This window comes from Triticum urartu, chromosome 5A, assembly GCF_056163025.1.
Source record: "Triticum urartu cultivar PI428250 chromosome 5A, HENAU_Tu73, whole genome shotgun sequence".
Lineage (NCBI taxonomy): Eukaryota > Viridiplantae > Streptophyta > Magnoliopsida > Poales > Poaceae > Triticum > Triticum urartu.
Genome location: NC_141877.1, coordinates 564,260,668 through 564,286,851, shown reverse-complemented (window position 1 = coordinate 564,286,851; position 26,184 = coordinate 564,260,668). Strand labels below are relative to the sequence as shown.

The following is a 26,184-nucleotide window of genomic DNA, read 5'->3' as shown; positions in this document are numbered from 1 at the left end:
TTGCATGACAATATATCTCGGAGTGGCTATGGAAATGCCATAATAGGTAGGTATGGTCGTTGTTTTGAGGAAGATATAAGGTGGCTTATGCGTGAAAGAGCGTATCATATCACGGGGTTTGGATGCACCGGCGAAGTTTGCACCAACTCTCAAGGTTAGAAAGGGTAATGCACGGTACCGAAGAGGCTAGCAATGGTGGAAGGGTTTGAGTGTTTATAATCCATGGACTCAACATTAGTCATAAAGAACTCACATACTTATTGCAAACGTTTATTATCCCTCGAAACAAAGTAGTAATACGCATGCTCCTAGGGGGATAGATTGGTAAGAAAAGACCATCGCTCGTCCCCGACCGCCACTCATAAGGAAGACAATAAAAAATAAATCATGCCCCAACTTCATCGCATAACTAGAGACCATACATGCATGCTTCCAGAATCACAAACCTTAACACAAATATTCTTACTAATCCACAATTACTCACTAGCATGACTCTAATATCACCATCTTTATATCTCAAAACACATGCAAGGAAACAAACTTCTCATATGTGCAATGATCTTCATGAAAGTTTTTATTATATCCCTCTTGAATACCCATCATATTAGGACTAAATTAATAACCTAAGCAACTTGCAATACTATTTATAAGACTCTCAAAATAATATAAGTTAAGCATGAGAGTTAATCAATTTCTTCAAAATAAAACTACCGCCGTGCTCTAGAAAGATATAAGTGAAGCACTAGAGTAACTACCTAGCTCAAAAGATATAAGTGATGCACATAGAGTATTCTAATAAATTCATGATTAATGTGTGTCCCTCTCAAATGGTTTGTACATCAAGTATGATTGTGGAAAACTAAAAAACAAAGACTCATATAATACAAGACGCTCCAAGAAAAACACATATCATGTGGTGAATAAAAATATAGCCTCAAGTAATTTTACCGATGGATTGAAGACAAAAGAGGGGATTCCATCCGGGGCATCCCCAATCTTAGAGGCTTGGTTGTCCTCAAATATTACCTTGGGGTGCCTTGGACATCCCAAGCTTGGGCTCTTGCCACTCCTTATTCCATAGTCCATCGAAACTTCACCAAAACTTGAAAACTTCACAACACAAAACTCAACAGAAAACTCGTGAGATCCGTTAGTGAAACAAAGCAAATAACCCCTTTTAGGTACTATTGTAAACTCATCCCAATTTTATATTGGTGTTATACCTACCGTATTCTAACTTCTCCATGGTTCATACATCCCGATACTATCCATAGATTCATCGAAATAAGCAAACAACACAATGCAGAATCTATCCAAAATAGAACAATCTGTAGTAAGCTGGACTTTGTCCAAACTTATGTAACTCCAAAAATTCTGAAAAATTAGGACAATGTTGCAAATTTCTATATCAATCTTGTGTAAAAAATTTAAGAAGTTATCATGTTCTGGTAGACCAGATCAATTCTGTTATTGGGCAGAAATTTTTCTGTTTTTCAGCAAAATCAAATCAACTATCACCCAAATCATCCCAAAGGTCTTACTTGGCACAACCACTAATTAAAACACAATCATAACATAAGTTTAATTGTGTATTTATTTAAAAATAGTAGGAAAACATAAAAATAAAAATTGGATAGCCTCCCAACAAGTGCTATTGTTTTATGCCCCTAGCTAGGCATAATGCATAGATATAGGTATTGTAGTAAAAGTGAGGGAGATTGTCCATGCTCATCTCATATTCCCTCCTATCAGCAGCACGCTTTCTTTGTGGCAAGAAAAAATAATCAAAAGGGATAAATTTAATAGGATACAGATATATGAGATCAAGTTTGGGAGGAGGAGGTTCCTCCTTTGGTCCCTTATATGTGATAACTATTTCTTCCTTATAAACATTCCTTTGATTGAAATCTCTAAGTCTTTCTTTAAGGGCATGCCCTAGCCCATTATTTTATATAGAAAAATTATCATTGAGTTCAGAAATCTTATCAATCAATTCATCTGGGAGGACCTTTTTCCTTAGATTTTCATTATAAGCGGCATAATCTAGAGATTGTAATATCCTTATCTCTTCTTGATTAAAGAGGATCTCCTGTATAGGAGGGAAACCACCATTAATATTACAATGAGCAAAAATTTCACTAGCTTCTTTCATAATATGTCCAAATTCATAAGCTAGAAATATAGTGGTAACACACATAACGGAAGGATCGTGAATATTAGAAAATTCTAAGAACATACTTTGTATGCATGAATGCATGTGAACAAATTGTCTTTGAAGTTCAACTATATATAAGTAAGATATTGCATCTGCAAGACTAAAAGTTTTGTTAAGAATCGATCCCCCTACCGACACAAGAAAAGAAATCTTGGATAACACTTTTCCAATAATATTACCGCTACCCACACTGAGTTTTTAGTGTGCATGATAGTAGGTTCTTCTTTATGAGGATCATCATTAGCAAAATCATCAATTTTTTTCTCAAGATTATTACTATTTTTTTCAATGATAACCTCCCCAGATTCAGACATGATGGCAAAACAAGCAATATAGCACACAAGCAAACAAATAGATGAATGGAAAGAGGGCGAATAAAAAGGCAAATGTTTTGTTTTTTAAAACATTTTAGAAGTGGGGGAGAGGAAAACGAGAGGCAAATGACGAATAATGTAAATGCAAGAGATGAGAGTTTATGATAGGTACTTAGTAGGCTTGATGGAGAACTTCTCCGGCAACGGCGCCAGAAATTTTTCCTGGTACTTCTTGAGCTTGCGTTGGTTTTTCCTTGAAGAGTAAAGGGTGATGCAGCAAAGTAAAGATAAGTATTTTCCCTCAGTTAAGAATCAAGGTATCAATCCAGTAGGAGGAACACACAAGTCTCCATGAACATCGAGGAGAACATTGTATTGAAGATCAAAGAGAGAGAAGAAGCCATCTAGCTACTAGCTATGGACCTGTAGGTCTGTGTTAAACTACTCACACATCATCGGAATGGCAGCAAGGTTGATGTAGAGGCCCGCCGTGATCGAACCCCCCTCTGGCAGAGTACCAAAAAAGGCCCCGAGATGGGATCTCACGAGGACAGAAACTTGCGGCGGTGAAAAAGTTTTTTTGGTGTGCCCTTTGGTATACGGGGAATATTTGAGTATTTATAGAGCTGAGATTAAGGTTAGAAGAGCCAACGGGGGTTACAAGCTCATAGGGCGCCCCCTAGGGCACGCCTGGTGAGCTTGTGGCTCACCCGTGGGCCTTCGGGTCTTCCCCCGAAGCTTCCTAGGTGTCTTCTTGTTCAAGAAAAATCGTCAAAAAGTTTCATTTCGTTTAGACTCCGTTTGGTATTGATTTTCTGTAAAAGACAAAAACAAGGAAAAAACAGCAACTGCCACTGGACACTAGGTTAATAAGTTAGTCCCCAAAATGATATAAAATAGCATAATAATGCATATAAAACATCCAAGATGGATAATATAATAGCATGGAATAATAAAAAATTATAGATACATTGGAGATGTATCAGGGACGCGTCGTGGGCGGCGCCTTCGGCCTGCGCGCTGCTTCAATGGCAGAGGCAGTGAAAGCTCGTGTCTGCTCTGTGCCCGCTTCAATGTGGAGTGGTATCTCTACATCAAGATGAATGCGGGCAGCTGGTGCCGAGCGAGAACGCGCGCGGGCGAGGGAGGAGGGGGTTTGGGTGGGCCAGGGTGGTCAGAAGCAGGCATGGGTCCTGTTTGAACGCCCGCAAAGCCCCATGTTTTTCTTCGGTTTACAAGAGAAAATATGTCCGGACTGCCATGCGGATTGATACGCGACCTCGTTGAATGACACAACACGACCGGACCGCACGGTCCAAATGGATGCGGATGATTTAAAGGTCGGCGTTGAAGATGCCTTTAGCTTTAAAATTCAAGAAATTCAGGCAAGCTTCCACCAGAGTCCGGTGAGTAGCAAACACCACATCTGCTCTACAGACACAAAACAACCCCAACGCAAAATGACATGTACTGAACTGACACACAAAGCCTCGACCAACACCAGACATCTCTAAAGAGCAACAACTCCAAACAAATTACTACATCCGTCATATTTTATTGGTCCCCTTAGTACTTTCTGCCAAATTGTGACCATGAATTTAATTAACAAAATGTTAATATATGTCACAGAAAATAGTATCATTCGAAACTATGTTCAAATGCGAATCCAACGATGTAATTTTTTATGACATGCATTAACATTTTGTCAGTTAAATCTATGATCAAATTTTAACACAAAATACGAAAAGGACCAATAAACTAGGACGAAGATAGTATACTTGTTGATGCACCAACTATCCTTGACTACCTAAAAGAGATGGCAGTTGGGTGGCGGCACTCGGACAACCCCGAGAAAGTCATCCTCTTGGACCTCACCCGCAACGGCGTACATCGCGCCCCTAACGAACAATTCAGGACATCGACGAGCACCAAAGAAACACAAATTCGGATCTGAACCTAGGCTTTTGCCCTCAGACAACCAACCAAGTGAGAGAGAGCGATGTGCCGACACATCACATTGACACCTCCTAGGAGAGGAAACAACACTCATGTGTGCCGTCGTCGTTGGCACCAACCGAAGACGAGCACAACTTTCATCTAAATTGTTGCACTCCTACATCCTTTCCCACTGGAATGGATCACACCGCTCATGTTTGTTCACCCTACCGCCGTCGCAACACCTTACCGATGAAGCTTGGTCACTGCGCTCCACCAACACCAACGTTAGAAATGGCCATCACCACCGCGGCGCCCTGCACCACCCCGGTGCCCAGCAACTATGGAGGCTCGACGTCTCCATGCTTGCCAGCAGCCACAGACCAAGCCATGCCGGGCAGATCAAGTTCAGGAGCGGATAGACCCCAAACCCCAATGCTGTCATTGCCGCCAATGCAGCACCACCAGATGGTGCCCACACCACCTTTGCCGCCAACAAGCAGAGGAGTCACCGTAACTTCGCCGCCTCACCGCCAATCAAGGTTGTCAGAATCGCGATTCTGTTATACGATTCTACGACTTTACGATCCAAACTAACCCCTCTGATTCTACGATTTTAATTCATAGAATCTACGTTTTTACGATCCTGATAGTGAAGATTCTACGATTTGTGATCCTACCATCAGAGCTCCGATCCGATTCAAAATCGCGATTCTGACAACCTTGCCGCCAATAGCTTCATCGGAAGAGAACAACTCCGATGCGATGGAGAAGGCGAGTGGCACCCATGAGAGGCCCCGCCGCCACCGGCACTGACCAGGCTTCACCCAACAGTGACCCTCGACGATGAGGGACGCGGGGTCAGGAGGGGACGAGGGATAACGCGTCGATTGGTGGTGAGATAGGATCCTGTTTTTCTTTTTAATCTTGGGACGCTGAATCTTTCTATTGGAACGGGAACAATGATTGCATCTTGTGTGACCCAGCACCGGCGAATTGGCGCATTCTGCTGCACCTCCCGTTGGTCGACAGCAGATCCACCTGCCATTCATCATGGAATCCGTCCTTGTGTGCATAGCGCTAATTGGGTACGGTTCGTCGCCACACACATATACACAAACTCACACAACAAGACACAAACATGCCAGTGAAAACTGAAAACGATCGCAAACTCTCTTCAATCAGGAAAATAAAAGAAAAGAAAATACTATTGGCAGTAGTAAAACTGAAGATAAGGACATGCAGTTTTGGAAGCAAGCAGAGCACACACAAACCAAACCAACGATGACATCAGTGGAGTGTGAGGGGGGGGGGGGGGGGGGGGGAGCCCGGCCCGGCCCTTCTTTAAGATCACCACCCGCCCCCATTGCCCTCTCCCACACCTCTCTCTCTCTCTCTCTCTCTCTCTCTCTCTCTCTCGTCATCCCCATTCACCAGCTAGCTTGAGCTAGCTTGCTCTTCTCTGCTGCAAGCTGCTGATCGGTTCTTTGATCTTTCCGGGAGGGAAGCGCCGGGAGTTGGCTGTTCTGTCAGGCTGGCTCTTGACATGTTCAGATCGAAGGTCCAGGAGATGATCCTCAGGAGGAGGTCCAGGTCCATGAACGGCGCCGCGCAGCACGCCGGCAGCTCGCCCACGGCTTCGTGCGACGGTGGAGGCGGCAAGGGTGCTGCTGCTCGTGCGCCGTCGTTCGCGGCGCCGAGGCTGCTGCACTCGTCGTCGCTGCCGGCCGGCGGCCGCGCCGCGGTCGTCATCGGGAGCCCCGCGCGGGACCCCGAGGCGATGTTCGCCTACGCCATGAGCCCCACCTCCGTGCTGGACGCGTCGGCGGCCTTCGGGTCGCCCGGCCCGGCCGTGGACTCCGGAGGGGCCAAGCGCCGTCCGTGGTGCGACGGTTGCGCGGGGCCGCACGGGCTCGCCGACGTGCTGGACTGCGCCCACGAGGCCCAGCGGAGGAAGAACGTCCTCCGGGGCGCCGTGAGGGCGCAGGCGCCGGCCCTGGTGCGGTCGTCCTCCCTGGACCGGCGCGTGGAGTTCGGCGTCAAGAACAAGAGCTCGTGGCTGCCGCTGCGCGCCGCCCGCGCGGCGACGGAGGCGGAGGAGGACGGGCCGTCGTCCGAGGACTACACCTGCGTCATCTCCCGCGGGCCCAACCCGAGGACGGTGCACATCTTCGGCGACCGCGTCGTGGAGGGCGACCGCGCGCTGGAGAGCCCGCCGCCGGCGCCGGCGCGCCAGGGCAGAGGCTTCCTCAGCCTGTGACGCCATGCCCATGCCACCGATAGTAGCAATCCCTCCATGATGCGTGCGTGCGTGCTCCGGTAAAGTAGTAAGTCCTGTTGATGCTGTCAGTATTTTGTTCTTGGATCGATCGATCTCGATGAGATGATCAGGCAGATGCCTCTTGGATCAGATGATCAAACAGATTGGGTTTTGTCTGTACTGTAATATATAGGAATTCTATATCTCTTTGCTGCAACAACATGTTTGTACAAGAGCAAGATCACATCCGAACATGTAAAATTAGTAGCTTATGAATGAATTGATCGTTGAAAATGCACTGGATTTCTTGGTTGCCACTTGCCAGCGCTTGTGATCAGGTAGTACCTTCTGAATGACATGAACGTTAAAAATGCACTGAATTTCTCGAGCCCTGGGCAGAGCCAGTGATCAGAATCTTGGAACCATTTCCCATGAAGCTACTCCTACTAGTTGCAATCAATCAATCAAGCCAGGCCACTCCCCTACTCTACTCTACCTCAGCTAGCCTTGCTGCAAGATGCTCACTGCATCTCCAATAATTGGCGGTTTCTTGCAGCAGCAGTAGCAGAAAACAGGGCCAGGGCCATGGGCCGTGGGCCATGGCAATGATTGATGTCCCCCGCGCCGGGCCCTGGCCACTCGAGAGACTTGAGAGCACGGTGGTGCCTTGTCCTAGTCAGGGGCCCGGATTTGGCATACGGTTGCAGCGAACCACTGCGGCGGCGGGCCCCGCCCCCTCTCGTCTCATCTGATCCGATCCGATCGCCTCCCGCTCCCATCTCGACTTGTGCTTCAGTTTCTTTTTCGTGACGCCGATGGAATTGATGCCCACTCCGCCTCCCCATCACCGATTTCTCTTTCTTGATTTTCTTTTCTTTCTGGTGATCAATGCATTTTTTTTAACATCAGTACAGACACAGGCGCACGCGCATACACTCATCCCTATGAATGCATACACGCACACCCTATCCTATAAGCACATTCGAAAGACTAAGGCGGCATATCATCTTAAGATTTACAAAGTCACCGTAGGCGCCTCGTTGTCGACGGGAACGTCTCCTCCCACTGAATGCACATCGCCGGAAATTCTAAAATAAATTCAGGAATAAATGCGAGCACCAGAATGAATTTGAACCCTGGTGGGCTGGGATACCACACTCCCTCTAACCATCCAACCACGAGTTGGTTCGTTGATCAATGCACTCTTGCTATGAATCGGCTGATGTGGACCGTGGTGGGCATCTAATGAGTTCTTCTTAGCCCACTTTCTCGCAGGGCAGATAGATGGATGGATAGATCAAGTGGGCTGTGGAGAACAAATTTGTACAGTATGTGATGATCGGTGGTGACAGCGAGAGTCAGGGCAGATAAATGGAGGGATTTTAGAGGATTTTAGCTTCGGATTGTGCTGTAAAATTATTCTAGGATGGTTAAGTAGTACTTCCTCACTTATTTTGAGACGAAGCGAGTATACGTATTTGTTGATTGGATGGTGATTTGTTCATGGGAATTTTTTTTTACTTGCTGTGAATTTGGAGGTCATATGTAGCAGAACTAAAGTTGCAGTTGTTGTTTCTCAGACATACGACCCCGCAAAAAAAAAAGACAGACATACGGCCTCCTACATCATCCACAACGCAACCCTCTGATAGATATTATACTCTGATCTTAGAGGAATGAACAGAACCAGATCTTGAGCCCAACCGACGCCTGATCTAGCACTGCTCACAAAAACAAAAACACAACTGTTCAGTATTCAGAGCTTGCTCTGGTTCATCATCATGCATCTGACAAAATGAAACATTGCATCCAAGACCATCCCACCTTAGCCTGCCAAATCTCAATCAAGCTGAACCTGACAAGACTACATGAACCTCCATACGAAGACAACAACTGAGTTAAAAATAGTGTACTCATATGCTGCGATCTACAGTACTCACTTAGTTTGGAGGAAGCATGTAACCAGAAAAAGCCAGTGCCATCTTCCTCCATGTTGGCTGGGCAAGCTGCTGTCACGAAAGGGTCACATCCACTAATTTGCCATAAGAGATAAGAACCCAGGGATGTATCAGCAAATGCTCATGTTAAACACTGCAGAAACTTGAATTGTGTCCAAGAACTCCCACAAACCCTTCAATTTACCAGCAACAGATGACAGAGAAATCCCCTAAAAACATGCCGAGAGGAAAGCAGATGACCGTACCGTGCTGTCAGTTTTGATAATTACAATTGAATTAGACACTAACTAAGTCATTTACATGCAAACGAGTGTCCTCAAGAATGGCGGTGGACAAGCAATAACACCTTCAGGTGAAACTCACCACATCCTGGTTTGAACGACCAAAAGGAAAACACAGGTCTCAAGCCCATATATGAATATGATTCTTGTCAGCGGTGGCAAGAGGTCCAAACTCAGACCATGCACTTGTAACAACGGGCAGTGAATGGCCCTCTAGGATGGTCGGCCCCTCATTCTTCGATCTCGACCATATGCAAACAGACCCATCAGAGGAGCCAGACGCTATGCAGTTCTCATCCGGGCTTATACAAGCTCTGCCCCAGGTGCCAACCAATCTGTTACTCGGGGCCCTGAATGTTCCACAAATCTCCACTACCTCCGTCGGCATTCTAACATCAAAAAGCTTGTGCAGACCCTCTCTCCCACTTGAAAGAACATGGTTTTTGCCCCGGGTTACACAGATCGAGCTGACATCAGCATGAGCTGCTACCGTGGCAAAGCATTTTCCACTGCGGATATCGTGGAACTTTAGGCTTCCATCCCTATGACCTGAGCAAATGGCATCACCATGGATGAAAGCTAGTGTATTGGGGTTGCTTGCTGACATTATGGTGCTTTTACAGAAGCCAGTCTGGAGGTCCCAGATCTTGATAGTGCGGTCATTGGATGAACTAGCAATGACCAAACTTTTCACCCAGCTTGCGTCTACAGAACAGACATTTTTTGTGTGGCCAGTCAGAGTGTGACGAGGACGCCCCCCATTAATTTCCCATACAAACAACTTGTTAGAGCTACAGGCCGCAATCACAAACTTGTTATCATTGGTCACAGCAAGATCGTTGACAGTCCCCAAGCAACCCTGCAGAGTGGAGGTTAAAGCACCGGTATGTGCAGACCATATCTTGACAGTTTGATCCTGGCCACCACTGATTAGCTTATCTGTGTTATTCTGGAATATTATAGATCCACACCCACCATCATGAGCACGGATGGTGATCCTGCATGTAGATGGGATTGGTGTTTCCATGATGTCGACATACCCAGCTTCGGATCGACGAATGACGCCGTCAGCTTCTTGTTGTGCATGGTGTTGTATTCCGCCAGCGCCAAGCCCAGCTGCCTTTAGCTTTAGGACCATCTCCTCGTACATCGCATTGGCCTGAACAATTTTCTCACCAGTTAAAGCAGCAGTTTCTTGGTATATACAAATTCTATGGACACAGTTATCTATGCAAGACATACTGCTAAATAAAACATCTCTGACAGCTAAAACAACCATAAATCATTAAGCTCTTAGTTCTCCTATTTCCACTCTTGCTACGGAAGCAAAAGCAGTGGCGGAGCTACATTGAAGGCTGCAGAGGCCATGGTCCCCCCAGCCTTGGTCAAATTCGTGAAAGAATTTTTTTGGGGGGAGAGATAGATTAGGAAAAATAGAGTCTTTTGGCCTCCTAAATACCCATATTTTGTTTGGCCCCCCCAAAGGATCCTACCTAGCTCCGCCACTGAGCAAAAGAGTTTCAACATTACATACAATTCCGAAAAGAGTCAAAGTTTCATGGATAAAAGGAGCACTACTGTTATCGTGTAAACTTAAAGAGCCGAAGTATTTTAACAATAAAAAGCGAGACTGAAGCGAAAGATCACCAAATATAGTACAGCAAGTCTCTTGTGATATGTCATGGTACACAACTAAGCATGCTGGTACTTGAGGTATCTCATCCTGGATCCACCGGGGACTATGGTAGGGAAATATGCATTGTTAATAGGGGAAAAGATTTTTTTCTGTGTCATCTTAGTGGGCCTAACAGGCGCTTAATAGGCAAGCGCAATCCTTGAACAATCTTGAATATGCGATAGCTTGTACAGGAACGGTGAAGTCTTAGCAATAGTAAAAAGAGACAACAGGGTACCTCATTAAGCTTCTCTGCCTCCACCATCTTCGCTTGCATCAATCGCTCGACCAGCTGCGTGTTCTCATGCTCCACAGCTTTCAGTTTTGTTAGCACCCGTTCAAGTTCGGCTTTAGCCGCCTGGTGCTCCTGAACGAGAAGATCTAAAGCGTTTGTCTTCTCTTCAAGTGACTGTTTTAGCTGTACGTTCTCTTCGCTGCAAGAGTTTCATCCGGACATCAACGGCAATGTTCATACTGAATTAAACACAGCAGCAAAACTATCCATCACATTCAATACCTAGTCTGCTGAAGTTCACTCTGCAAAGTCATAATCAGCGCCTCCTTCTCTTTGAGCAGCGCTTTGGACGTTTTCGCCTCGTTTATCTCGGAAACGAGCTGCTCAGACAACCGGGATTGAGCCTTGTAGCACTGCTGCAGCTCCAACTCGTTCTTCTCGGCCTTCTCTTTCCACTCCAAAGCCTACAAAGAGGGTCAGCAAACCAGTCACTACATGCAGAAGGCGCCACAGAAGCTCCAAGTGCAAGGATTAATACTTATTTTCGTGGATTACTTAGTAAAACTATTCGACATTGTGATCGTGCTAATCCTACTTAAGCAGCAGTCACTGTTTCACCACCAGAGAGGAACAATCAACTTCACACAGCCGACCCCATCAGCACATTCTTTTTGAGACTTTATGTGGCTCGAATGCGTGTTCACTGGTGAAGTCAAATTGGCCCGATTCGATCCAAGCTAGCAAGATCAGTAACAAGGGGCTAGAGGTTGGTACTTACGTGGGCGGCGAAGGGCCGGTTGAGAGCCTCGATGGCGGGGCGGTGGGCCCCCTCCTCGACGAGATGCCGCTGCCGCAGCGCCCGCAGCGCGCGCTGGATGGCCGCCTTGCCGGCATCTGCCTCCGCCTGCGTCCTGCACCACCAACCCTTAAGCAAACAACGGAGGAATCGCGAGATTTGCTGCTTAGTTCGAGGAAAGCTCACATGCTCGCGGCGATCCCGTCGGCGGCGTCGGCGGCGGAGGTGGCGTGTCCGGCGGTGCGGGGCGTCGCGGCGAGGGCGACTGACTTGGGTGGAGAGGAAGACGAAAGCGAAAGAGGAACGAAGCCGATGGGGCTGGCGTGTCCGGGCCGCGAAGCGAGCCCGGCTCGATATGGACTGGACGAGGATGGGCCCGAGTCGGATACGGGCTCGAGGAGTTGGAGCTGAAGCCCGCTTCGGGAGCAAACTGGGCCGAGCGAGATGCGGGTGGGGCGGAATATTCCGGCCTTGGCGACCACGCGAAGAACCGTCTTGACCAGCGACCGCGGGCGGCATCTCCGCCTCCCACGCCGCCTCGCTTCCCGGCGAAAGCCACGGCCGTCTCCGTCTTCCACCCCACCCCACGTGTCGTGCTCCGCACGTAAGTGCACATTCCCCTCGCCCCCCTCGTCGCGGAGCCGGTTCTGGTGCCCCGCCATCTGAATTGTGCCATCGAGGGGAGCATACGGCGAAATGGCGGTTGCCGCGCTCCTGCGCCGGGGGGCGCTCTCGTCGTCGTGCCGCCATGGTCAGTGCCCGCTTTCTTGAATGGCTTGTTGGGTTCCTGGGCGTCCTGTCTGTGCTCCCGTGCGTGCTCCGTCCATGATGTTTCTTGAGCTGCTGTCGATGTCCGCCGGCGCACGCGCACGGTGTGTGTTCGGCGGAATGCCAGAGGCCGGGCGCGCGATATGCGGCGTCATGGTGTCGCCGATCGGTGTCCATTTGGAGGTCAGCTTCGTGCTGCATGTTTAATTGGAGGAGCAGTTGGGTCAGCCAATGCGTCAATTGTCTGGGGAAATGGAAGAAAAGGTGCTGAATCATAGAATAGAATGGGGTAATTAGAGATGACCAATTGACCATGTCATGCACACAATATAAGGGATATAGTATATCATTGTTCACACGATGGCACAAATAAATCAGATATGACAAGTTCACATAAACCTGGGCACTGTGGTAAGTTAATTTTGGTGCTCCAACAGAAAAGACCACCCCTAATGACAAGCAATGCTAGATCATGAGGAGCTGATGGAGATTCAACAATTTCCTCATCCCCTTTCTTTTAAAAATGACTGCATCCTCTGCTGTTTCAAGCACATACCACAGCCGTAATAGATGGGGTGAACACTACTGGGAGTGGACATCAAAATTTCAGTCAATCAACTTAGGGGTACTGAACATGCTTAACCAACACCAGGGTCCAGGGCGAGTGGGCTATGACCTCGGGTTCGGCGTGCACTGCTGGCATGGGCGAGCCGCGGGCGGGCGGTGTGGCTTCAAATGTGGAGAAGCCGCGGGCGCCGGCGCGTGGCTTGCCGGTGTGGGCGGACTTGGTCCGTGAGCCGTGGGCATGCCGCATGCATCCACTCCAACCGCCGGCCGAGAGCGGAGATGGAGGTCAGAAGGGGATCGAGGTCTCGGGGGAGGAGGTCTGTAGTTCAGAACTTAGGATAAGCTATCAGGTCACCGACGGCCGACGCCCAACACTGGCGGTGGAGACGGACAAACTCCATGGACGAGGCGACTTTTCTTTCTGAATCGCTCTATCTGATGATGGGCTGAACCTACGCAAGGGGACTATAAAAGGGCAACCCGGTGCATGTAGCTCCCGCTTGCGCAGAGTCCAGGGAAGGTCCGACCACTTTGGGTCTATTGTACGCAGCCTTTCCCTACATTTCTGTAAGAGGCTGTTTCCAAGATTTGAACCCATGACCTCATGGTCACAAGGCAGCAGCTTTACCACTGCGCCAAGGCTTTACGCAAGGGGAATATACCTAGTAAAAATTTGTTTTCACTTTTGGAAGGGGGGATTGTGGCTGGGTATTGTTCTGATGGATAGAGTATAGCTATGGATTTATCTTTATGTAGAGTACTTGTCGGTTGCAAAAAGACGTCCAAGAAAGCGTCTAATCGAACTTCTTTTAATTTGCCCATTAGTTTGAACTCATTTCCCCCCCTCTGATTTTTCTGTTTGTTACATTGGGGAAAATTGTTCTCTTGTACTTCATGTTTATGGTGGCATACATAAGCATCCATGCATCTTGTGTATAGATAGATACATGTTTTTTGCACTGAGATGGGCAGATTTAATGTATGCATATTCTGCTGTTAACCTGTGTAATGAGCTTAACAAGTACAGAGTTAGCTCATGAGATAAGAGAGCGGACCTCAGTTCATGTCTCAACTCGTTATGTTAAAGAGCCGAGCCGAGCCAAGCTAACTCGATACCTTACAATTAGGTTATCTTAATTTATCTTACCAACATATTCATATTGAAAATAATGGACAGAGTTGCATCTTGGAAACTTTCATCTTGAATGGAGGGACTATAACCTTTATGGGGTTATGATATTACTGCTTAACACAATGGAAGCAGTTCTTTTTGGGGTGAATATGTCATCTATGGAAACCTAGTCTGCTGCGATTTGAACAATATTATTCACTTCTGTAAGCACATTGGACCCCGAGAGTTATCAGTCGCACGTGCAGCTTCTCCTTGCCATGCTACATAGAAAAAGCAGAGTCAGGAGATGGCCCTCGCCACAGTGGACTGTTAGTCTCTGCAGTATGCTTTATGGTGCCAAAACTTTGGTAGGTTGGTCTATTGTGCTAAGATTTTTTTTGTAACACCTTTTGTCTACAGATGTTTATATCCGTTGCGTTCTCTCCTATTATGATCTACATCCCTTGGTCAATTCTGCCAATTTAAAATTTTGGAGGGGCAACCACAACTCTGGGAAGTTTGATTTCACTGATATGACGTAAGAATAAATTTCGTTCCCCTTTCACTACCTAATATCCAAGTTTTCTCTACATATTCTTGTCAGTGTATAATGTGTGCATTATGTACCAATGTACTATATCTTCAAGGGAATCCGTTTCTTGCCTGCTTAAAACAATCGTCCAGTGTGGGATGCTGGTATCCAGTATGGTTCATCTAATTAATGAAGTGAAAACAAAAGGAGGCAATATTATTCTTGTGTCAAATATGTGACACAACAGTGATGCACATGCTATTTTAGTTCGTTTAATTGCCTAAGCAATCATCAGTTTGGTTTCATGCCTGGGAGGTCAACCATGGAAGCCATTTTCCTAGTACGACAACTTATGGAGAGATACAGGGAGCAAAAGAAGAACCTGCATATGGTGTTCATTGACTTGGAGAAGGCCTATGATAAGATACCACGGAATGTCATGTGGTGGGCCTTGGAGAAACACAAAGTCCCAGCAAAGTACATTACCCTCATCAAGGACATGTACGATAATGTTGTGACAAGTGTTCGAACAAGTGATGTCGACACTGATGACTTCCCGATTAAGATAGGACTGCATCAGGGGTCAGCTTTGAGCCCTTATCTTTTTGCTTTGGTGATGGATGAGGTCACAAGGGATATACAAGGAGATATCTATGCTCTTTGCGGATGATTTGGTGCTAGTTGCGATAGTCGGACGGGGGTCAATAAGAAGTTAGAGATATGAAGGTGTAGTATCACCAAAGAACTAGCAATGGACAGGGGTGTGTGGAAGCTTGCTATCCATGTGCCAGAACCATGAGTTGGTCGCGAGATCTTATGGATTTCACCTCTAGCCTACCCCAACTTGTTTGGGACTAAAGGCTTTGTTGTTGTTTGTAATCATCACACCAACTTTTCGAGATTAATTATGTGCCAAGATATGGTGTAAACACTGTTTTCCTCATTGTCCCATAAAGACTTGAATTAAGTTCTGTGCAATCTTGAGTAACAGGCATCCTCATTTATGGTATCCGAATGCCCGAGAAAAGAAGCGCAATGTATTTTTGCATGTTGGTCCTACAAATAGTGGGAAAACACATAATGCCCTCAAACGATTAGAAGCAAGCTCTTCAGGTACTGTTTTGATCTACCCAGTCAAACTGAAAGAGCATACAGTTTAAATGACTACTGCTCTTATTTCTAACAAAAAAATGTAGGTGTGTACTGTGGACCTCTAAGATTGTTAGCACGGGAGGTAGCAGAAAGATTAAACAAAGCTAATGTTCCCTGTAACTTGACTACTGGACAAGAAAGGGAAGAAATTGAAGGTGCAAAGCATAGCTCAGTGACGGTTGAGATGGCTGATGTGACGACTGAGTATCAGTGCGCTGTTATTGATGAAATTCAGGTATGTAGTGATCCACATTTTATGCACTCACTAGAAAAATGTATATTTGTACAATATTATTATTATTATTATTTAAACTAGTGTCTATTGATATTTACATATGAGAAAGTTGAGACCTATCAAGCTATTTTTTCAATAAACCATCCAACTAACCATACCTTAAACTGTCTACGAAATATTGTTTGGAATGTTCCTCATAATTCTTTTTTCATTTGCTTTGACGTAGTAGATGGTTGGCTGTAGAACAAGGGGTTGTTCATTTACACGTGCACTGCTGGGGCTTTGTTCAGATGAGCTTCATGTTTGTGGTGACCCAGCTGTTGTCCCTATTATTCAGCGATTGCTTGAAGCTACTGATGATGTGGTTACGGTAATTTAACCAAAACTCGCGTAATTTCTGATGATTGTTAATGTACCCAGTATGTAATGTCTTCTAAACATATGATAGTTGTCAAATTGAATTGTATTAAGGTTCACACTTATGTTCCTCTGCCAGGATAATACACTAGTTATGAAATTAATTTTTTTCCCACATGGACAGTGAATTTAATCCTTTGTACAAGAAGAGTAAGACGATGTAACTACTCAATATAGGTAGGATGAAACAGTAGTAAATATCACGTCACATGTTTCCAAATTGTCTCCCAGTTCAAGCAGACAGTGATTTTCTGAGCTGGTCATATCTTACTTCCACACACAATTTTGTATGATGGAATCATGAAAGTCAGGGATAACAAAATCAGTCTATCTTAGGCTTTCGCCCAAGGTATGCTTTCTAACCTGTTACTCAAGTAATGCTCTGTCATGTACCAGTTTTAAGCCTTCGCCTGAAATTTAGGTTGCAACCCGGTGTAGTAAGTAGTAAGTAGTAATACTAATTTTGGACCTCTGCATGAAAACTGTGTGTGGTCATGTGGATCTTCTTTTTGTTAGAGTTGTGAGGTTGTTCTACGATTGCAGACAGTTTCCAAGTGAGTTTTATTAACTTATCCTGCCCATCGTGCTATGTAGTACTCCCTCCGATTGATATTAATTGTCGCTGCTTTAGTACAACTTTAGTACAAAGTTGTACTAAAGCAGCGACAATTATCTGAAGTTGTACTAAAGCAGTGACAATTAATATGGATGGGAGGGAGTAGTTATTTTTAGTGCTAATTCTGCTGAGTACTGATGCAAACATCTCGAGAACAGTATGTCACATAGCAAATATCCTAACATGCTCATAGTCAAAAAATATCCTAACATGTTGGGTCTATGTTGCTGAACAGATTCAATATTATGAGAGACTATCTCCTTTGGTTCCTTTGAAGTCTACACTTGGGCCTTTTTCAAACATCAAGGCAGGGGATTGCATGGTAACGTTCTCACGGCGTGAGATATATAAGCTTAAGGTTGGTATTCTTCAAGTGATATTCCAGCAATTGTTCATTATTTTGGGAACATGTCATGAAGTTAGAGGGTCATAGAAAAGAAAACTGAGAAAGTCTCACTAGTTTGGGGGGAAATCAGAAACTCGAATTTCAACTTTATTTACCCTATCAGCCCAATTGGATGTCAACATGTAAATTTGGAAATGATCAAAACTCTCCATACTCATGTATGACAAAAACCCTTGAATCAAGAGCTGTTTAGCTCTCTATCCAATTTTAAATTTTGAACACCACACTTTTTAATACCCAGAAAGAAAGGGAAGGGACAATTATTTGACCTTGGCAGTCAAACTTTTTTATGCCTGGAGACTGTATATCTGCATGCCAGGAGTTAATTACAGCTGATATTGGTTCTTGGTATTGTGCTCAGTGAAGGAAACAAAAGTACATCCGTGCCAAAGTAATTTGGGGAGGGGGGAGGGGAGGTCACACGATTGGTACTCACTAAATAATATAGTTGATATGTCATGCTGCAGTAGCAATGTTAGTTATGTGACATGATCAACTGGTAACATGTTTACCAGCGCAGCTGTTTTTCGTAAATGCAATATGATGAAACCTGTTTTTGTAGTTAGCAACCATCCATCCAAGCATCTCTATTTCCTTTCACCTTTTCATGATACATGCTGGTTGAATATTCCCAACAAATGTAAGCAGTGAAAATTAAAATGCAATCCAATGACTATTTCCAGAAGAACCAGTTAAGCCAGGGCCGCCAGTACTCCAGTGCAAAGATTTGGTCCAGTTATCCTGCGCTTCCTAGCCTAACTAAAGGAGAATTTGGCGCTCATAGTACTTACCATTTTTAGTTTATACCCATAGTATGTGGTTGCGTGCCCAAATACATGACAATGTTTTTCCTTTGAAGAAAGAATACATGACATTGATGCATCATTCTGTTATTTTATGGACTAGAGGGCTCTATATTTTTATTAAAATTAGACATCTGCCAGATAAAGTAAAATACAGAGCTTCAGCTACCCTTATATTGCAAATTTTCACTCATGCAGAGAAAAATTGAAATGGCGGGAAATCATCTTTGCTCTGTAGTCTATGGCTCATTACCACCAGAAACTCGAACGAAACAGGTAATTTGTAATACATTATTTGGGTATGCCCCATCATACTAGTATTAGAACATATACCTCATTGAATCATTGTCATATATCTGTAGGTCCTAATCTAATTAGAGTAAGGTGAAATATCACACCTTCCATTTGAACATGTTGACATGCATATCAGCACATTTAATTTGTTAAACCTACTCATTGAGTCATTGATATACATTATATAGTGTCATAGCTGAATTTTGATTAACAAAGTTAATATGGTATGTGATGGTTGAGTTACAAATTACAACAATCTGAATAATAAAGCATTTTTTACAATTACGAAACCCATTTTATCAATGCTGCTTTAAATGCTTTGTAATTGAGCATACTGTTCAATGTTTGGAACATGGATTTTTGAGTTATTATATTGTTGATTTGTACCTGCTATTTGCGAGAATTTTAATGAACACCACTTGTTTCTTTCTATATAATTTATTAATACAACATGCCCGCAACTCTTAGCCAGAATTAAAAGTTCGCGAATAATAGTTGTAGGCAATAAATTCAGTCTGTTGCTTGTCGTAATTTATTCTCCATGATGGCATGATTGTTATGGATAAATTTGTTAATCTGTTCCCTAAGCTTCCAGGCGACAATGTTCAATGATGAAGCCAGTGACCTTAATGTGCTAGTGGCTAGCGATGCTATTGGAATGGGTCTTAATCTGAACATTTCTAGAATTATTTTCTCTACACTGAAGAAGTTTGATGGTATCTGCACCAGGGAGCTGACTGTGCCTGAGATCAAACAGATTGCAGGTATTATGTTTGCTTTTCAGTCGTTTTACCCCTGGCAGTTTTCTCTTCCCTTGTTACACAGCCCTCTTGAGCTGTGAATTGAGCTTGTTCTGCATGTCTTATTCTTTTGGTAGGCAGAGCTGGGAGATATGGGTCTAAATTCCCAGTTGGCGAAGTGACCTGTCTAGATGCTGAAGATCTCCCGTTACTACACTCATCCCTGAAGTCACCTTCTCCCATTATAGAGGTGCCCACCCATTACTGAGCAACATAATGAATCCAACTGCTATTATATGATGAAACTTCAAAAAGCTATGTATGACTCGTATTTGTAAAAGCTAACCACAGATGCTGCATTGCTTCATCTGCAGCGTGCTGGACTTTTTCCCACATTTGATTTATTGTCCGTGTATTCACGATTACATGGAACTGACTTTCTTCACCCTATATTGGTAAGCTATAAGTACCATCGTTTTCGTATTGAAATGCATTGGTTCAAGCACAGAGCAGCTTCATACTTCTATAACATGTTACTTGTCAATGCCAAAGCTAAATGTTACAGTAAAAAATAGTTAATGATGAAAGCAATTTTGTTGTGCCAGTTTGTATGGGGCAGGGAGTTACTCAACAATTATTGTGGTTGGTGCGATCAATTATGCACTACAATAATTTAGCTATATTTTGAGGTATCTTATATTTGTTTGGATTTCAGCTTGACATTGCTTGTTCACAAGTCTCAACAATTATAAATTGGAGTTTACTTTTTCTCTATGTACTTCTTTTTCAGTAATGTGTCATCTTCTTCTCTCCCATTGAGTGAATCTCAATGCTTCGTGTGTATTTACAGCTATTTCCTCTGGACAGGACTCAGAAATATGTGTTACCCTTTTTTCATTCTGCTGCAGGAACGTTTCTTGGACAAGGCTAAACTGTCTCCGGACTATTTTATTGCCGATTGCGAAGATATGCTGGTATTTTATTTCATTAAGAAACACATTTTTTCTTTGTTTGGTCAATTTCTACAAGCTACATCTAAACAATGTAAATAAGATTGCCTGGGTAGAAAAGCACAAACTGGTTGACTGCCTTCTCTAAAAAGGCAATAACTTAGCATTATATTGAAATTAATATCGATAGACTAATAGTGAACTTTGTAACTGTAAGCTAGATTTATTTCTGCTATTGAATTGTGGTTCAATATTTTATCTAGTCACATTTCTTCCTCCCACTGTTAACAGAAAGTTGCTGCTATTGTTGATGAGTTGCCTCTTGCGTTGCGTGATAAGTACATCTTTTGTCAAAGGTGATTTACAATCTATCCCAGTATTAACATATGCCTTTTCTAGATTCTATTGTTCTAATCTATTGTCACCTATCTAGCATCCTGATCACTTTCTGACACTTCATACTGCAGTCCAGTGGATGTGAGGGATGATATATCTACTCAAGGATTAACACAGGCAAACATTTCTACCTCTATTGTTTATTTGTATGTTTTTGTAGAATTAGGAAACAGTTTCACTAAAATTTTCAAGATGCAGTTTGCAGAAAATTATGCAAAGAAAGGCATAGTTCGGCTTAAAGAAATATTTACACCTGGAACACTGCGGGTGCCTACAACACACAATCAACTCCAGGAGCTTGAATCGGTTCACAAGGTTATTCCCTATTTTATTTCTCTAGCAAATTACTCCCTCTGTAAAGAAATATAAGACTTTTTAGGTCACTAAAGTAGTGACCTAAAAATCTTGTCAATGTTCTTCTAATCGCAAATACCTGTAATTTGCCAGTCAATACCAGCACTACTATAAATCTTGTCAATGTTTTTCTAATCACAAATTATTTTGCTCTTAAACATGTGCATTGTCTATTCTGTTGTGAAGGCAGTTTCTTTTCTGCATTATATAAACTTCCAAGTTAAAAATCAAACTTGGGAGTTCCAAGGATGGTACAACATACCACAGCATAGACTACCACCTCAAATACTGAAACGCAAACTAAAGTGGTTTTCTGTGCTAGAAATCCCCCTCCCCACCCCCCAATCACTGGTCTAGCACTCATTTCTCATTGATCCATAATTTTATACTTGTATAGGGCCTAACATGTCATTACATAATTCAGTGGGCTGCATTGGGTCTGTGTGCATGCAAGATGAGCTTTTTTTGGAAAAATGTTGGACTAGACACTTGTTGCCATTTCAGGCAACCGTTACTTCCGGAGAGTTCCTAGTTTCTACAGTGATTATTTAGATTCCATTTTGGCATGCCGCTGTCTCAAAACTGTTTCTAAAGTGAGATTAATCAGCATCGCATTTGTGATCATTACAGGTCCTAGAGTTGTATGTGTGGTTAAGCTACAGATTTGACGACTCTTTCCCAGATCGTGAATTGGCGGCTTCCCAAAAGTCAATATGCAGCATGTGAGTTCTTTGTTCTTCCCTTTCGAGTTAGAATAAAAAGGAAAAAGAGAGTTTATTTTTTCATCTTTTTTCGTAAATAATCTGGAGGTCTGATTGGCAATGTCAGGTTGATTGAAGAATACCTTGAGAGGTCAGGATGGCAGCAACAAGGACAAAGAAGGGTTTTGCGTACTCCACGGAAAATGCGCCGAGAATATGATGCGTTACAATTGTATGATACATCTCTTCAGATGCCATATATTATTTGCATTCTAAAAGATTAATCAATATGCTATAATTTGTTTAGCTAAAAGCCAGATTTCTCAACCTTCTGTAACTTTCATAATTCTGCGCCTCAACTACCCCCCTTTCAAATAAGTAGGGATGGTGACAAATGGAATAATCTATCATGCATCTACTACAACCACGTATACTTCGTCGTTGTTGGTATTCAACATTTTTTGCATTTTACCTTTAAATAATTTTTTTCTAGGCCGTCCCAGTTGATTTTCTCAAGTGGTTATGACTTGCGTTGTGTGTGCTTGCTTATGGGCTCATATTCTTCCTAGAGTTTTTTAAAAGTTTATTAGGGGTAGTGATATACTGCATCATGTACATAGAATTGTTGTTCCATCACTATGTGCTGCCATTACAATATATTTTCATGCATTTCTCTTGATGTGTGCCTCGAATGCACTTGACCACATAATATTGTTTGTTAAAACTTGAAAAGGCACTATTGCTAAAAAATCCTTTTACGTCCGCAAGAAAGTGCTGTTACATAAGATGATTAATTTTAATATCATTGTTTTCCCTTCTTTTTAGAACATCTGTTTCTTGATGTAACCATCTTCTGGTTAACAATGAGCAGGCGCGGATATTTTCGAGAAATTGACGCAAGATCAAAATAGAGGCTGATTCAAGAAACAACACCTCACCATATTTGGTCAATATTTGAGCAAATGTCCAGGGAATGCATCTGACTATCCTACTGGATATGTGAAATGTGATCACTGGCAAGCAGCGATAAAATGACACCTGTGTGGCAGAAGATCTACTTGGACTCGCCTTTCAATGTCATTGAAGTTGACCTTACGTAGTCAATGTGGCAGCACATAATATTATTCTCCATCCATGAGATTTGTACTAGTTCTTTCAGTAGCACTTTCTGTAACTACTAACTAGTGCAAATGGAATTGTACATTATAAGTAAAACATGAGGTGCAGGCATGAAGAACCATTTGTCATATTGCAGTGCACCATTCCAAATTATTTGAAGTTCTAGCTTTGTCCTAAGTTGAACTTCTTTAAGTTTGATTAATTTCATTAGTTTCCTCATAAAATAAGTTTCCATACTATATGTATATTTGATGTTGTAAATATTAGCACATTTTGCTGTGGACATGGTAAAATTTATTAAATTTTGACTTAGGACAAAGCTAGAACTTCATATAATTTGGAATGGAGGGAGTATATACAATGACGATAATTTTCATGCCTGTAACTCTATGGTATCGGAAAGGCATTAATGTGTTTGCTCAACTGTTGGAAATAAGGGAGCGTAAATAAGGCTGCTGATTTTGTGAAGTCTGAATGCTGTCATATTTGATTTTGCATGTCCAGTTGCATTTTCGTGAACAACCTCTGTAGGGCTTGCAGGAAACTGTTTATATATGCTGAAACGCTAAATGGTGAACCGCTTCCACATTCTTTTTATACTGCAGACGTCGATGAACAGGATTAAAATTGACAGTTGGTAGGGGACTTGACCAATGTCCTTACTGCTATGGAACTTCTGTTCTTCTTTTTTAAGGTGTTGCGAATATAGTTCAACGTAGCAGAGCAACATAATTGTAACAGATCAGTGACAGTGTAAAAAAGATTTTCCGTTTCGATGAATGGATAGGTCGAGTGATAAACTTGTATTACTGGTTTTGTACCTTCGCATTTGTTCTAAGGTTCATGGCCACAAGCGTTTGATAGTATGTCACTATGTTGTCCAGCAGCACCATCCTTGTTCATGTAAGGGGAACCAGTGTGCTTCACACTTTCACAGCAGCTGCCCGCAGGGTGAGAAGTTGAACCTTTTTCTTCGCTGAATGGAGATTTGCCTTATCAAGCTTCTCCACCACAAGATCAAACGTTTCTTTCTTTGGCGTAAAACCCTTCAGGACCATCTCCTCCAAGAACAGGCAAGACTGAGCAGGCTTCCCGTTCCGGCACAGCCAGGTTACCAACAAGGTATAGGTGCTGAAATCAGGGGTGATATCCTTCCTGAACATGTGGCATATGAGGAACCGGAGTACCTTTATCCATTGCCTTTTGCAGCACAGCTTCAGCAATGGGGTGTACGTCTTGATGTCAGGCTTGCATGACTGCTCCTCCATCCTAACCAGCATCTTCAGGGCATTCTCTGCCTGGGAGTGGTCACAGGCAGCAGAAATTAGGGTGTTGAAGGTAGCAACAGTGGGGGGAACTCCAGTGCTGGACATCTTATCGACGACGGAGTTTGCATCCTCCAGTCTCCCTGCTCTGCCGAGTATGTATATGAGAGAGTTGTAGAAGGAAGCGTCTGGGGCACAGCCATCCCTCCTCACCTTGTCAAATATATCCAAAGCTTCTTGCGTTCTTCCATCCTTCCCTAGAGCGTGCATCACAATCGTGTATGTGATAACATTTGGAGGGCATCCTTTCGAGCGCATCTCGTTTAGGATGGCGTAAGCCGTCTGAAAATCTTTCTCCATACAGTATGCTTCTATCAGGCTGGTGTAAGTTATCACTGAGGGCTTGAAGCCATGTTCCTCCATCTCCTTCATCGTATCACGGGCTTCATTCATCATCCTCGCCTTGCACCACCCATGGACCAACGTGTTGAAACTACTCTCGTCGGGAGGTACCGATCCCCTCAACTCTTGGAACGCGCCTCTCGCGCGCTTCACGCTCCTCTCCTTGCACAGCGTGTCTAGGAGCACATTCATAGCTGTGGTGTCTTTCACAACACCAAACCGGTCCATTTTGTTGAAGGTGTCTATGGCATCGCTCCACCGGCTGGCCCCAGCGAGCCTCCTCATCACCTTTGTCATCGTTGCCAGCGACACCAAACCGCCAATCTCATCCATCTGAGTGATCAAGCCCCACATCAAATCAAACTGTTTGAACTTTCCTAGTATGTCAACCATCGAGTTGTATGAATCAGCAGAGTGGCAGTAGCCTTCCTGAGCACCGGCCCACATAAAGAACCCGAACGCCGCCACCCAATCACTGCCAAACCTCCTTAGGATCTTGTCGACCATGCGGTCTGATACCCTGACAGGGCAGCAGTCCATGGCTATCACGATGGCCTCCGGGGACGCAAAGCAAGAGGTCAGGATCCTGCTGGCTTCGTCGAAATCAGCCTCGAACTCGGCGTCCTCGTGGGAGGCAGCCTCGGGGCGGAGCGACAGAGGCTTGGAGCTGCCTCCATGGCTCCGTTCCTCCACGGGATCAGACTTGATCGGGAGCACAAATTTGTCATGGTCATCACCATCAAAGGAGTCGCCGTCCTTCTTTGGGTTCCTGAACCATTCAGGCAGCTCGAAGCCTGCAGTGCAGAACCGTGACGCGGCGTGGTTGCCTTTATGTGGCCGGAGCACAGCCGGCTGCGACACAATGACCCGGCAGCATCGTTGCATTCTTCAGCTCAGAAGCCAGAACAGGCAGGCAATTCGTCGAGCACCTTGTCCGCGCGGCCACGTGCTCCTCGAGAGCAGTCAAGGACACACCGTCGGTGCTAATCGTGACCGGCCTCAGGGCGACCACTAGCACCCTGAAAGAGCTTGGGGGTGGGGGGCCTTGGCGGCGACGCGGCCGCGTAGGGGTTGTGAATGGTCTCTGGTGGGCTGCTAGCTAGATGCCATGGGCGACGAGGAGGGCGCCGCGGCGGGGAAGGGGAGCTTCAGCGGAGGAAGGAGTTGTGAATGGTCTGTGCTGGGCTGCTAGCCAGACGCGATGGTGGACGGGGCGAGTGCCGCGGCGGGCGGCGCGCGGCGAGTGGGTGGGCGGCGTGGTCTCGTCTCGCGGTTGGCGGCGAAGTACTAGAGCACCCGAAGAAACGGAGTTAATTGCAAGGAACGGCAGAAAACACATATTTGACCTGTGGAAAAACAATTCAAAATTTGAACTGCTTTCGAAAAAAATTCACGCTGATGACCCTTTCGAGTGGCGCCCGATAGCAAGGTGCCGCACCCTATTGTGCAGCGCCTATCCCTTAGGCGTCGCACCTCCGGCCAGCGTGACAGCCCGGGGCCAGGCGCGGCCCCACAGATGACAGTGCAGCGCTTAAGCGTTAGGCGCCACAAAGTGTAATGTGCAGCGACTATCGCTTGGGCGCTGCACTGTGACTTAAGCCGCATCGGGCCAGCCCATCCCAGGCAGTTCTTCCCCCTCTCCCATGAAGTTGCTTTCTGTATAAAGAGCAGCGGCGGCACCTCCTTC

The 26,184-nt window shown here is 44.6% G+C and overlaps 4 protein-coding genes across 5 annotated transcripts; 2 read left to right on the top strand and 2 right to left on the bottom strand.

Annotated features, from left to right (window-relative positions):
* Positions 1-5,828: 5,828 nt before the first annotated feature.
* On the top strand, positions 5,829-7,022 carry LOC125510584 (uncharacterized). The gene has a single exon (XM_048675804.2). The coding sequence runs from the start codon at positions 6,011-6,013 to the stop codon at positions 6,722-6,724; it is 714 nt and encodes a 237-aa protein (XP_048531761.1). The 5' UTR covers positions 5,829-6,010; the 3' UTR covers positions 6,725-7,022.
* Positions 7,023-8,790: 1,768 nt separating this feature from the next.
* Positions 8,791-12,399, bottom strand: LOC125510581 (Transducin/WD40 repeat-like superfamily protein). The gene is made up of 5 exons (XM_048675801.2): positions 11,856-12,399; positions 11,652-11,784; positions 11,156-11,337; positions 10,877-11,072; positions 8,791-10,122 (listed from the first exon to the last, which is right to left on the bottom strand). Exons 1-5 carry the CDS (start codon positions 12,329-12,331, stop codon positions 9,085-9,087), a joined length of 2,025 nt encoding a protein of 674 aa, XP_048531758.1. The 5' UTR covers positions 12,332-12,399; the 3' UTR covers positions 8,791-9,084.
* Positions 12,282-23,013, top strand: ATSUV3 (ATP-dependent RNA helicase). Its single transcript, XM_048675802.2, has 17 exons — positions 12,282-12,420; positions 14,536-14,653; positions 15,639-15,760; positions 15,844-16,034; positions 16,264-16,404; positions 17,303-17,425; positions 18,475-18,552; positions 19,166-19,334; positions 19,448-19,560; positions 19,685-19,765; positions 20,219-20,284; positions 20,552-20,616; positions 20,728-20,773; positions 20,855-20,971; positions 21,641-21,732; positions 21,839-21,943; positions 22,583-23,013. Exons 1-17 carry the CDS (start codon positions 12,366-12,368, stop codon positions 22,620-22,622), a joined length of 1,722 nt encoding a protein of 573 aa, XP_048531759.1. The 5' UTR covers positions 12,282-12,365; the 3' UTR covers positions 22,623-23,013.
* Positions 12,427-25,810, bottom strand: LOC125510583 (uncharacterized). Of its 2 annotated transcripts, XR_007284672.2 has the most exons (2): positions 23,652-25,810; positions 12,427-12,632 (listed from the first exon to the last, which is right to left on the bottom strand). XR_007284672.2 is itself a non-coding variant. In XM_048675803.2 (1 exon), exon 1 carries the CDS (start codon positions 25,380-25,382, stop codon positions 23,754-23,756), a length of 1,629 nt encoding a protein of 542 aa, XP_048531760.2. In that variant the 5' UTR covers positions 25,383-25,810; the 3' UTR covers positions 23,577-23,753. The 2 variants fall into 2 exon arrangements, 1 of the variants encoding a protein (XP_048531760.2); XM_048675803.2 differs by lacking the exon at positions 12,427-12,632 and having other exon boundaries at positions 23,577-25,810.
* Between the last annotated feature and the right edge of the window lie 374 nt (positions 25,811-26,184).